The sequence below is a fragment of the Medicago truncatula genome, chromosome 8 (genome assembly GCF_003473485.1).
Source record: "Medicago truncatula cultivar Jemalong A17 chromosome 8, MtrunA17r5.0-ANR, whole genome shotgun sequence".
Classification (NCBI taxonomy): domain Eukaryota; kingdom Viridiplantae; phylum Streptophyta; class Magnoliopsida; order Fabales; family Fabaceae; genus Medicago; species Medicago truncatula.
Genome location: NC_053049.1, coordinates 33,967,667 through 33,980,739, shown reverse-complemented (window position 1 = coordinate 33,980,739; position 13,073 = coordinate 33,967,667). Strand labels below are relative to the sequence as shown.

The window sequence follows — 13,073 nt, the reverse complement described above, 5'->3', positions numbered from 1 at the left end:
AGAGAAAACACTAAAGATTTTTTTTTATCCTTCCTCTAATGAAATCTCACTATTCAAGGTGTTTACAAATGTTTCTCAACCCAAGAAATAAACTCTCATCGAAGACACTCGACCCTAATATTTTCTCATTTGGTTTCTCAAGTTTCTCTTTCTTGAAGTTCTCTCAAAACATGAAGAATAAAGCTTTAGATAGAGACTAGATCTCGAGAGAATCGTGCCACATTAGGCCCATCGTGCCATAATTGCAATTAGTACAAGAGTACAATACTAGATTATATTTGTTGCTTGTGCCACGTTGCCTCTGAGCCTCTCCAGCGTGCCATGATATTTCCAGTGGCTACCTCATAAAAAGTGAACCAAAATCGTGCCACAATCGCATGTTCATGTGCCACGATTTTTCCAAAACTTCAACATATAATTTTGAGCCAAATTTATATAGCATTCAATCACGGGTAAAATCGACCTCGATAGAGGAATGATAACTTAACTTGTTTGAGTTAAACATAAAGAAATTAAAGGTCTTAGATTAAGTTTGAGTTAAACATAAAGAAATTAAAGGTCCTAGATTAAAACCTGAAAAGAAATGAGGAATCCGACATTCGAACTTCATTTTCTTGTGGTATCAAAATAAGATAAAAAAAAATGTACATAATAATCGATATAATAAATGATTTTTTTTTACATAATTTTTTTTTTATTATAAAAATTGATATGTAGCTGATACAAATATCATTTTCATCTAATTAGATGAATAGTTTATCTGTGGCCATGGATGACCAATGTATCTCAACTCCCTTGTACGGTTTTCTCTCTTCTTTATTTTAACGAAAAAGTTACTGGTACAGTTCAAACATTAGAATTAGGGGTGTTTGATGATTTTCATATTCTGAAGACTCCCCCTAGTGAGCTTCAGAATCTTTTGTTTGATGATATTTTTCGGGGCTTGCATACCTAAGAACGTCCGTTTAATTTCTTAATTTTCTTTTTCTTTGAACTTTGCCCTCTTTTGTACCAATAAAAAAAAATAAAAAATGAAGGGAACCGGGTTGCTCCTTTTGTGGTCCTGATTGACTTTAGATCATCCCAATACTAACTGGCTAATTGCACACCCCTCTTGTATTGTTACCCCTTTGATTTAGATTTGGGCTTAGTTTATTTTTGGTCAAGTAATCTAGTGTCTGGAGCTCAGACATTTTAAATATGGAAAAGTGGGGTATCTGATGTTCGAATTATGACCCTTACATATATTATGCATTGTCCCTACCAACTGAGTTAGACTCACGAGAACAACTTAGTTTAAATAATTGAAGCGATTTTTTTTTTCTTCCAAAAACAATATGCATGCTTAAATACTTTATATTTGAAATAAATTGACAAAATACATGACTCACACATAGTGGGCCACTTTATGAATTTCAGTCAAGGATATGTGAACGTTAGTGCCATTTCAATTAAGGAACTAATTTTTTCGGTGGTGTTTGAGGTTCGAACCTCAGATTTTGTATACATTATGCATTGTTCTCAACAATTGAATTAAGCTTATGAGACAACTAAGGAACCAATTTGAAAAAGTAAATAGAAGGGTGAGATTTACATAATTAAAATGCTTTTGAATGGGTGATAAAATCTAGTTGCTTTTTAGAAATCCAGCAATAAAGATGGCTTAGAGCATCTACAATGGTGAGATCTTCACCATTTAAGATCTAGTACCTAATAGGTACTCTCATTGTAGGAAATTTTTTTGGGAGTCTTCTAAGACCTAGGGTCTAACTTAAGATCCCATCTTTTAGTGGTCCCCACACACTTTTTTTATTAAAATAATGTTAGTGGTGCACAAGTTCTCTATTGGAGTGAATGAGTATCTATTAGATACTCTTATTAAAAAATAATAAAAAAGTGATGTATATAGGTGAGACTCGTTTAAGATCTTCAAATTAAGAGTCTCCATTGTGGATGCTCTTATTGTTACAAATATTGTAAAATATATACTTTTTTATCATAACATTTATTTTTATTTCCAACACATAATTATATTAATAGCACATCCCCTTATAATTCGTCTCCAACTTGATCAATTATAATTTTACTATCACGTAGTTCATGCTCATTCCAGTTGGGTTACAAAGGTAGTTGAATACCCTGTTTACAGTTAATTGATAATTCACACAAGGCCACAGTCCCATCACATTCTCCTCAGATTTTGCCAATTATTTCACCCACCTTACCAGAACCATTCATAGTTTATTTTGAGTATAATAACGTTACATAACCTGCGGTGCTGCTTCAACAATGTGACAAGTCCACCTATACACAGTATGTTTATGTAACAAGTCATGCATATAATAATGTTTTGAACCATATGTAGCGGAGGTTGTATTTGAGTTTAGATAATTAGTTCAGTAACTTATGGGAACAGCATGGGGCATGCAACGACAACTCATAGTTAGGTGTCAAATAGCAAACATAAAAATGACACAATATGTTTGCATGTTTGTTAATGACTAATGACTACTCAAAGTGACTAAAGAATCAAATTTATGTTTTTAAATTATTAGTTTTTTTTTTTTTTTGAGATGGGGTAGAATGTTTGAGTGAAAGAGCTTAAGAGCCTAACTCTTGCAAACAAGTGGGGGCAGAAGCAAATGCCAAGGTGGCTCTTTATTTTCTGAAAGAATTGAATTTCAATTTAATTGTTCAATGTATTAATTTTGGAATATAGAAATTCATTACAATCAGGGATCTTTTTATTCCTTCACAAAGGATTGATTTCCACTATGATGATTTGGTGGATCACCAAAGTCATAACAGACCTCAAGATTCAACGAACTAAATGAAATGAATCCTCACATCAAGAGTGATAGAAAGTAAAATCAACGACTTTGCAATTGACTCAACTCTTTATCAACTGGATCAACATTCATTGACTTAAAAAATTAGTTATCTATACCTTAATTTAAAATCAATTCGTCTTATAATTTTATCTCATTGAATCAATCACAAAACAGTCATCAAAACCCAACAAATATTAACAGAGGTATTTACAAAACACTCACCAAATAAATCCTCACATTGACATGAAAGAAAGTTGAATCAACGAACTTACAGCTGAGTTAACATCTTATTAACCGAGTTAACCTTCATTGATTAAAAAATAAATTATCTCTTGCTTTAATTGAAATCAATTCATCACATAATTTTGTCCTATTCAATCACAGAATGTTCAACGCCCTTGCTTTCCTTAAACAACCTCAATTTTATATGCCTCCCTTCAACAAGAGGTTATAGTATTCTATGCTTTTGAAAACAAAAGATGTTGAGTATAATTGGTAAAAGGGAAAAAAGAAAGAAAAATAGGGAGGTACAAAACTTCAATTTAAGAAACTTAAGTAACAAACAAATTGTACAAATGCATCAATAACAATAAGTACAAAATCATGTGTAATCTGACAATCTGTACATTTGGAAAATGTCATCCCTATAATATGATTTCATAATCCATATTAATTAAGGAGAAATAATATTTAAAAAAGACACACGAGTATTAATCAATCTCTTAAACAAACATTCTAATCCATTTTCAATTCCTTCAATAGCCACCACCAAAGCTTCTAATCTTCCATGTGCAGATTGAATCTTCTCAGCCTCATTTTCCATAATCATCAAACTACTAACTCCAAAATCCACTTTTTCCAACTCATTAATATTCTCATTTTGATTATCACAACCAAACACACCCTTCTGCATCAACCTTGAAACCAATGACCATTTATTAACCTTTGATCTCAAAATTGGTGAAGAAAGAAACACAACAAGTGATTGAAGGATTGAACTAGTAATCAAACTAGCTTCAATAAGCACTTTTACAATTGAACAAAGATGATTATTAAGATCCAATGAAAAAAATGATGATCCAATTGACCCATCAATTTGTTTCAACAAAAGAAGTGATTTTGTACATTCCTTTCTCATTTTCCTTCTCAAACACCAATATTCAGCAACATGGTTTTCCATATCACCAACTTTTCTCCTTCTAAGAACAGATTGAAGCTCTTCAACTTTTCCTTTCATTAACAAAACATCATCTCTTGTTTTGCTCAAAAGGTCTAAGAATCTAAGTGGAAAATCTAACAACTCATCCACCCATTTCTCATTTTTGTGTTGAGATAATGCTTGTTGTGTTAGTGGCAATTTTAGAAGATGTTCTATGCATTTGTACAATTCTGTTAGGCCAGAGAGACCAAAACAAATTGTTTCAACCTTTGATGTTGATGATGTTTCCCATGATTTGAGTTTGATTAATTCTTCTTCAATTTGTATTGTGCTTGGATGTGATCTTGTTGGTAAACTAATAGATCTAACACCATATTTGCTTGAATGTTTTTGGTTTGTGGAAAAGGTAGCTATGCTTCCCTTTTTCATCATTGTTAAAGGGTGCACAATTGTGAGATAACTAAATTAAAATGGTGTATATATGTATAGATTTGGTGGAGCTTGTGAGAGAAGTCTAGAATATATATATATTTTTCATAATAGAAGTCTAGAAGTATTTTATATAGCTTTATTGGTCTTGATGTCATTCTATATAATAATTGAATATTAATTGGATATGTCAAAGGGTGTTGTTTGTTTTTCTTTAATGTTTGTTAAGTTGTCACATTTTTATATACATAACATAAAATATACATAAAAATTTATATGGTTAAGAGATGAGGTTAGAGAGAGGGGTATGCATAAAACCAAATGTTAAAGAAAAGTTTCTGAACCACAAATTTCAATAAAATAAAGTTAGAGTTAAATATATATTTTATTTATACAATAAAGAATTAAATTTGATTTTAGTTTTGAAATTTAAAATAACTTTAAAATCAAAGGTAATAATAAGAACTTAAAAAATGAAGTAAAAGTTGTTTGGAAACTTTAGTTTTTTAAACTAAATTTGTGTCCTCCTTTTTTTTTTTTTTACAAAATGATATATTAAAGAGAATTCAAGAAATTGATTTGTGATAGAAACATTATATTTATGATAATTTATATCCATGCATTCAAATTTTTATTTCATATTATAAATTCTTGTATGATTTATAAACAAATATCATGCCAAAATTATATATTTAAATTAAAATATTTATTATTTGAGATGTCATAATCACTACAACTCTTCAATTAGAAAAAACAAATTGATAATTATATTGCTTGTCTTATGAAAATAAAGTTGACGAATTGGAACTGTTAAGAAAAAAAAAGTTGTACAACTTTTACGAGTCTAAAAAAAAATATAAAGAAGCTTTGAATGTCAAACAAATAGCAAAAGAAGAAGAAAAATATGATGCCATTGGGAATCGAAACTGGAGTGGAAAATGGCAAGGCGCATAAGTTTGTCCAAAGTTCAATTTGCTGACTTAGCATTTTTATATTAAGTTACTTCTTTTTATTAGGAGTTTAAAATGAAATGTGTTTAGCTCAATTTCTTCTTTAAAAAAGAAAATAAGTTAAAATTAAGTCAGACCAAACAATACCTAAGTACGAAGTTTATACGGTTTTTAACAGTGATTAACTTTGCCAAAGTACATGTAGGGCATATAAAATAGATTCTCCTCTTCCAATCAATTCTTTTCATAAGCAAAAATCAAAGATAAATTTATGTGATCATCGACTTTATGAATTCAAATTTCTTACTATTTAGATGAATTCATTGTCAGTTACAACCAGACAAAAAGCCAAGGATGGAAACCATGTTATAATGCAATTTTTTAGTCATGGTAAAATATACATTTTTTTTTTTCATTTTGGTCTCTTCAATATATTTTCAAGATAAATAAACAAAAATTGACTTAATGAGGTAAGATTTTTTTTGGATTGTTGCAATACATACTCAAAATACTCAAGCCCTGATCCTCTGCATCTGCCTCTATCTTCCCACGATTTTAGCCACGTACATCTTGTGACATGGTATCTATTGTGATATTTCATCAAGGTCGGTTATAATGGAAGCTTTGCATTCAATGTTACATAAATGTACCTTGGATGAGTTATATGGGATTGAATGTTACGATTATGGAATATCGATCATGACTCGATACAGTTAATTACTGCTCCTTTTCATATTAAAAAAAATGATGTACTACTAAAATAAATTATTTTCTATGGCACATTGTGACAAATGTTGTGTTCCTTTTAAGGATTACAACCCGCCAAATTAAAAGTATTATAACATTTTCTTTATACGATATTCTTTGTATGGTTGTCCTTATTACAAGACAAGGGTTGGTATCTTTCGAAAGATCTTACACACATATCTGATCTCGTGTGTGTGTGAATGAATGAATTAAATCAATTCCTAACCAAAGACTTAATATTCTACAAGAGTATTTTGAAAGCAACAGATTATATTTTAATATGCTGCAAGTGGCTAACAATTTCTAATTAGTCCAAACTGTGCCGGCCTTTATTAATTGATTCCCATTGAATTGGACGTGGCAACAAGATTTCCTAACACATCATGACACATCTATTTGATGACATAACATGTTACAATAGTAGCATTTACAATTAGTAGTAAATCATGATTTTGATTTTTACGGAAATTATAGTTTGAGAGTCAAAATAATGTGGGTATATACTTCCTTCTACATTCACACTTGTGATCATTTATCATTTTTAATTATTTATTCACAAAAGATATAAAAGTTGATATAATGAAAATATTTATTGAGACAGATTTTTTTGACAAATACTTAACATAAAAAAAGAGCATTTTGTCCAATACAAGCGAGACAGATCGGAGCACCAAAAGTTTTACACACAAGTATATTGGCTGCACAAGCTTACAAGAAAAATGAAAAGTTATATTCCAATAATAATGAAAATTATTATTATTTTGCTTTCAACCACCAAAACGAGTTGATCTTAATCTTTGCTAACATTAGTTGTAACTTTTTTCCTTATAATTAAAAATTATGTTGTTCCGTTTTTTCCAAATCACTCAATCACACGAAAACCATATGAAATGTAACAAAGATAGAGTCGGTTGGTCGATCCGCCTCTATCTAAAACTTAATAAAATTGTCTAATTATTAGGATGAGTCTATGGAGAAAATACTAACCCAATGCCGAATAAGATGTCAAATATTATCAAAAATTTTACAAGCCAAATAAAAGATGTTCCAGTGTTATATACTATTATTTGTCTTTATATGAAAGTAATAATATTTTTTTTTTTTTAGGGATAACGATAAAAATATTATAAAGCATTTTTTTCGAGAGAAAAAAATACTATAAAGCATGTTATATGAATAATTGATTAAGTCCGATTACTTATTGCACTTTATTTTTTACGGGCTTGGTTTGGTCAATTAAAGGTCAGCGGTTATATTTCTGTTTTTTTTTTTTTTTTACGGTAGTTATAATTCATTTCAGATCTGTAACTATATTCTGTCTCATAAAGTGATAAATATATGGCTACACTTCTAAGCAGTATCTAGAAACACTTTCAAGTGGCTTGTCGAAACAGACTTTTTCAATAATTTAGGCTATATTATTGGTTCACATTTACTAGTGTTTTGGGTTATTTGTTAAGAGTCTCGCTAATCGGTGTCTTAAGAGTAATGATTAAGGATTCCGTTAATAGAAATATTGTCTTAGAAATACCAGTCTTTACTTTTGTCTTAACAATAATTACATTATTTTTAATACAAATTTACTTATTTTAATACTTTAACCAATGCCTTAAAGACAATTGTTAGCATTCTCCTTTATTAATTGTTTGCTTGGCTGAAAAGAAAAGCATATAGACGGCATGTGTTAATCAAGGAAATCCTTTTCTTGGATTGAGAGACGGTTTTCAAAATCTTTATTGACCTTTTCAGCTTACTTGGTAGCCAAGGTCCTATTTTACTCTTCTTTTAGTAGCCACGGCCTTTAATCAATTCATGGTCACGTCTACACGTGTATTGATAATGCTCCTCAAGATTTCCAAATCAATTCTGCCGGCTACACTTACATGTGTAGGAAAAGGGAAAATACTTTCTTTCTTTTTTAAAAAAGGGGAAAATACTTGGTGCCCAAATATATACACCCTCCGGTCACTAATATAAGCAAAAAACTACATTTTAGGTTCATTCATTTAATGATGTATGTGGTCTATAATAAAGACTATGTGCATCATTAAATGAATGAACCTAAAATGTAGTTTTTTGCTTATATTAGTGACCGGAGGGTGTATTTATTTGGACTAATAAGTAATAACTTCAAATAAAAAATGTTTATACAAATAAAAAAGTATAGTTTTAGTCTTTATTTCCCTGATCTCTTGAATTAGGTTCTCATTTTAAAATAGTTTGACTCCTTTCTCATATTTGGATAGAAGATAAAGATGAGGGGAGAGATAGTATGAGATAGAGGACAGATATGAGAGGGAGAAGGAAATAGATAGACATAAATAAAGAGAGAAGGAAGAGTGGAAGGGGAGAGATGGAGACAGGGAGAGGAGAGAGGTATGGGGGAGAATGGAGATAGAGAGGTATGGGGGAGAATGGTAGAGACAATAATTTTTGAAAAATGATAATTATTGCCCTTGGAGTATTAGTTAAAGAAATTAAATTTAGTATGAATATTATGGACTTGTGTATTCTATGTTTAAAAGTGTAAAAAATGATGTTAATAATTTTTAATAGTTTGTTCGTAGGACTAAAACTTGTCTCATTACATAGTTAAATATCATAATTTCAGTTTTTGTCCGACCATTTACTCTCAATTTTGTAAGTTACACGAGTTTTTAAATAAAACACAGTGTAATCGAAGTTGTGCTATTCAATCGTTTATTTTTCAATAAATCACACGCTCCCTCAATGTTAATTGTGTACACGTGACTCACTTAAAAACTCCTTTTAAAAAATTAACATGTGGATGCTCTAAATGCTTATTACATTTAGAATTGTGTGTTTGCTACACCGACGACCTCCATATGGTGTCATTGACGAATTTGAGTGGTGATGGGATTGTGGTGGTGAGGAAGACGTGATGCTTTATGTATGAGGAGGTCACATTTATGGTGGTTCTCTGGTGGTGCGGAGGTTGTGATACGTGGTGTTTGAGGAGGTCATGAGGCGGTGGTTCAGTTGGAGATTGTGATGGTGGTGATGTAGTGGTGGATTGTAGGTGGTGAGAGAGTGTATCATCGATGGTGTCAACGAATTTGGTGGTTAAAGGTGGTTGTTGAGGCGGCATGTCGGCTTTGGGGAGTTGGTTTATCGTTTTAGCCTACATAAGGGTGACTTTGAAGACATTATCTTTGCTTGTTTTCGTGGGTGTCTCGCTTGGTGATTGTGTGGTGGTTATGGGTGGTTAGTTGTGGCTCACAGGGTGGTTAGAGATGGTGTTGGTTTTGCATGGTTGTTTGTTTTGCTGCGAGATGGTTAGGGGAGATAGTGGAGGTGTAAGTTTGAGTGGTGGTTTATGGTAATTGTAGTGGCGTGGTTGGAAGGGGTGGTCGTGGATAATCTAGACTCAGATCTGAAGTCGAAACATTTGATGGACGAGAGCTGATTAACAGGGGATGGTAGACATTGGTTAGGTAGGAAGGTGGATGTTTTTATGGTGTTTTGGTGGATGGTGGTGAGCTCTAGATGTTTCTATTGTTTGCCGCCTCTGTTTTGAGTCCATATCCGCCATCGCTAGCTCTTGTTGCATTTTGGTTGCTTTTGTATTTGGGTGCTGGAAAGTGGGTGATCTTCGAGCCGAGTCTTTTCCTTTTTTGACATGATATTTGTTTGCACCACCGTCCATCCTGTCGAATGTCTAATAGATTTGTGTTATGAATTCTGATGGACCGATTGCTTTTGCTTCGAGATCAAGAGTTAGTGTTTTGAATCAAGTTTGCTTTGGGATAATTATATTGGTTATCTTTGGTGGATCGGGGATAAAGAGGTGGTGGAAGTCGACTAAGCGTTGAAATAGGACATTTTTGAGTGTGATTCAGCTATGGTGATAAGAAGACGATGTTTGATTTAGAATGTTTTTTTTTTTTGGTGAGCAGCGGGCGAAGGGGGTTTGTAAGGTTTTCATTTGCAGTGGCGCGTTTGCGATGGAGTTTGATTTAGGTGGCGAAGTTGGTTTTGGTGGTTCTTGTTCTCATGCGTGTTGAAGGTAGGTCTTGGGTATGTGATGGGTGTATTGGTGTATTTTATAATGATTTTTGAGTTTCATCTATATACGACGTCTTTGTTTTGTGATCTCTGATTTCTGTTTGTGAGATCAAATCGTTCAAGAAAAAGATATGAGTATATGACGACAATATCACGGAGTTTCCATAACAATTAAGCCGAAATATATTAGGGTTGAGTATAATTAGTTTTACAATTTTAAGATACGTGACTGATGTTATTTGATTGAGAAAAAACAATGGTTAGCACAAGACACCTAATTAAAGAGAATACAAATTTTCTTTGCATTTCATTGTATTACAAATGAATTTTTCACTAAGCTAAAAATATTCAATCCTCAAGCAGATTCCGACTAAAACATGGATAGCTTGCAGGATTTAGAAAAAAAAAAATTGCCACTGAAAATGTCCTATTGAGAAATTATATTCAAGAGGGAAGTTCTAGATTTAATCAAGCGCCTAAATAAGTTTTCCAAACCATTCTCAATACTTTCAATTACTTTCTCCAAAGCCTCCAATCTTTCATGTGCAGCCTGCATGTTTTCTCCATTAGTACCTTCACTTAAAAGAGTGCTTAAGGTAGCTTCAACACACAAAAACTCATTGACATTATCCGAGTTATCTTCACATGTTATGACTCCTTTGTGCATCATTTTAGCAACAAATTTCCACTTGGTTGTCTTTGACTTTGATGAAGACATAGTCAAGAATGACAAAATGATTTGAAAAATAGACAAATTCATTGCTATGACTTCTTTAAACACTCTAATCAAAGAATAAAGGTGTTGATCAAGTTCCAAAATTGAAGACATGCCAAATTTACTATCCATTTGCTTCAAAGATGTGATCAACTTGTTAACATTTTTTTTCATCTTTTTTGTGAAGAATTTGTATTGTGTCACACTTATTTCAACACTTGAATCACCTTTTCTTCTCCTTAGACAAGAGTGAAGGGCTTGAACATTTTCCTTGATTTGAAGAATTGTATCCCTAGTGATGCCACAAATATCCAAAATTCTCATTGAACTATCCAACACCTCTTCAATGCATTTCTCACCTCTATGGTGAGAAATCACTTGTTGGGTTGATGCCATGTTGAGAAGATCATCCAATGAAATATATAATTCATCGATTAAGGAAAGACCAATATGAATGGAGCATGATGTAGATGTTCCTTCCCATGTCTTGAGCTTGTTTAATTCCTCATCTACTCTAATTGTGCTAGGATGAGATCTAGATGGCAAACTAATTGAACGAACATGATATTTGATTGCCATGGTGCTTGCTCTTTTGTTTCTTTTTAATAATTGAAGCTCAACTTTGAAATGTATGCTTTATAAGTCCTTGATCGTTTTCTTATATAGGGGCCATTGTTCACATTTATTATTAGAGAATAAAGGTAAAAAAGAAGTACAAATCAGTGATCAAAAAGTGTTAGGCATGCGCTAGTGGCATGGGGCTACATTTGAAATCGGGTAAATTGTCACACCACTGCCCAATATTATGTATTATTAAATGTGAAACGAAAAAGGACACAAGAATTATAAAATGAGTTTGAGGCTATTGGTGTATACATGGCTTGTTCTCGGTGTGTGGTAAACAAAATTTTCATTAGTCATCACCTAGTTTGCATTCTCTTCATGCCACATTACCCCTTTATACTTTTAGTTGTCTCAATATATTAGGATGTTGGAAAAATTTGGGATCCACAATAATTTGAGTTATAGATAAGTTAGCTATTTGGATTTTCAAATTTTCAAAAGTGATGGCAATGGGATTAATACGTGTGCATTTATAAAATTGCATTGGTGCAGAGTATGTACCAACTTAGATCTGTAACGTAACTACATAAGGTATGACCACGTCAAGATTAGTCTTTTTCTTAAGGAACATCAAGATTAGTCTAGTGGTGAAGGATTTGGATAATATACATAAGATCTTATATTTAAACCTTATAGCCTTTAATATATACACAAAAACAAAACAAAAATAAAGATAGTTTTTCGTTTTGGTCTATATAAATAATTTTGGAAAAATTTATTGAAATTATTGTAAATTTAATATAGATCACTTGAACAGGGGCGAGCCACCCCAGCTAGTCTGGGCACAGGCTCAGCTCCAACTTTCTTTGTAGCAGCTCCGCCATTACTAAAATTTTTAGCTTTTTCTGAGGATTTACTTGCGGATTTATGTAAATTCTGCAGGAAACACATTTCCTACGGATTTTGCCAAGGATTTATGTTTAGATTCCAAGGTGAGGTAATACCTTAGGATTTTAGGATCCGTTGGAAAGATATATACGTAGGAAATGTAAAATTATTCGTATGAAGGAAGTAATATTTTGCAATAAATTTTTTATTCAGACTCTAAAATTTCTGGCTCCGCCAGTGCACTTGACCACATAATCAAAAGCAATTCTTTCAAAGATGAAGCTTAGTTTTATTTATTTATTTTTTTACAAAAACTAGAACCAAAATTCATTTATTTTACAATTTATATACACTGAAAATATATTTTAAACTTTAAATAAGAATCCAAATTATGACTATTGTAAACAAAATGTCTAACTATATGTGCCATTGTCATGTCTTTTTGTTTTTTGCAAAGACAAAATTTAAGTCATTGTAATGTCTTTATCTTATGATGTCATTACATATATAGTTTTTTTTTGTATATTTTTTTTAAAAAAAAAAGATGATGTCTTTATCAATCAATAATACAACAAGCCCTCAAAATATTTTCGTTAAAGAAAAAGCCACCGTTTATCGTACATATATTTTCAACGAAGCAGAGATAAAAAGACCAATCCTTTTTTTTTTTTTTGAAGGATAAAAAAAGAGAAAAAGAGAGAAAGACCAATCCATGTTCCTATGCCTTTATCTTCTTCTAATGAATTTAGACCTTATGACATGTA

At 31.7% G+C, this 13,073-nt stretch overlaps 2 protein-coding genes across 2 annotated transcripts; both read right to left on the bottom strand.

Moving 5' to 3' along the window:
- Window positions 1-3,359: 3,359 nt before the first annotated feature.
- Window positions 3,360-4,491, bottom strand: LOC11444314 (uncharacterized). The gene has a single exon (XM_003629155.4). It carries the CDS (start codon window positions 4,420-4,422, stop codon window positions 3,505-3,507), a length of 918 nt encoding a protein of 305 aa, XP_003629203.1. The 5' UTR covers window positions 4,423-4,491; the 3' UTR covers window positions 3,360-3,504.
- A 5,929-nt stretch (window positions 4,492-10,420) lies between these two features.
- LOC11442739 (uncharacterized) lies at window positions 10,421-11,543 on the bottom strand. Its single transcript, XM_003629153.4, has one exon. The coding sequence runs from the start codon at window positions 11,434-11,436 to the stop codon at window positions 10,570-10,572; it is 867 nt and encodes a 288-aa protein (XP_003629201.1). The 5' UTR covers window positions 11,437-11,543; the 3' UTR covers window positions 10,421-10,569.
- Between the last annotated feature and the right edge of the window lie 1,530 nt (window positions 11,544-13,073).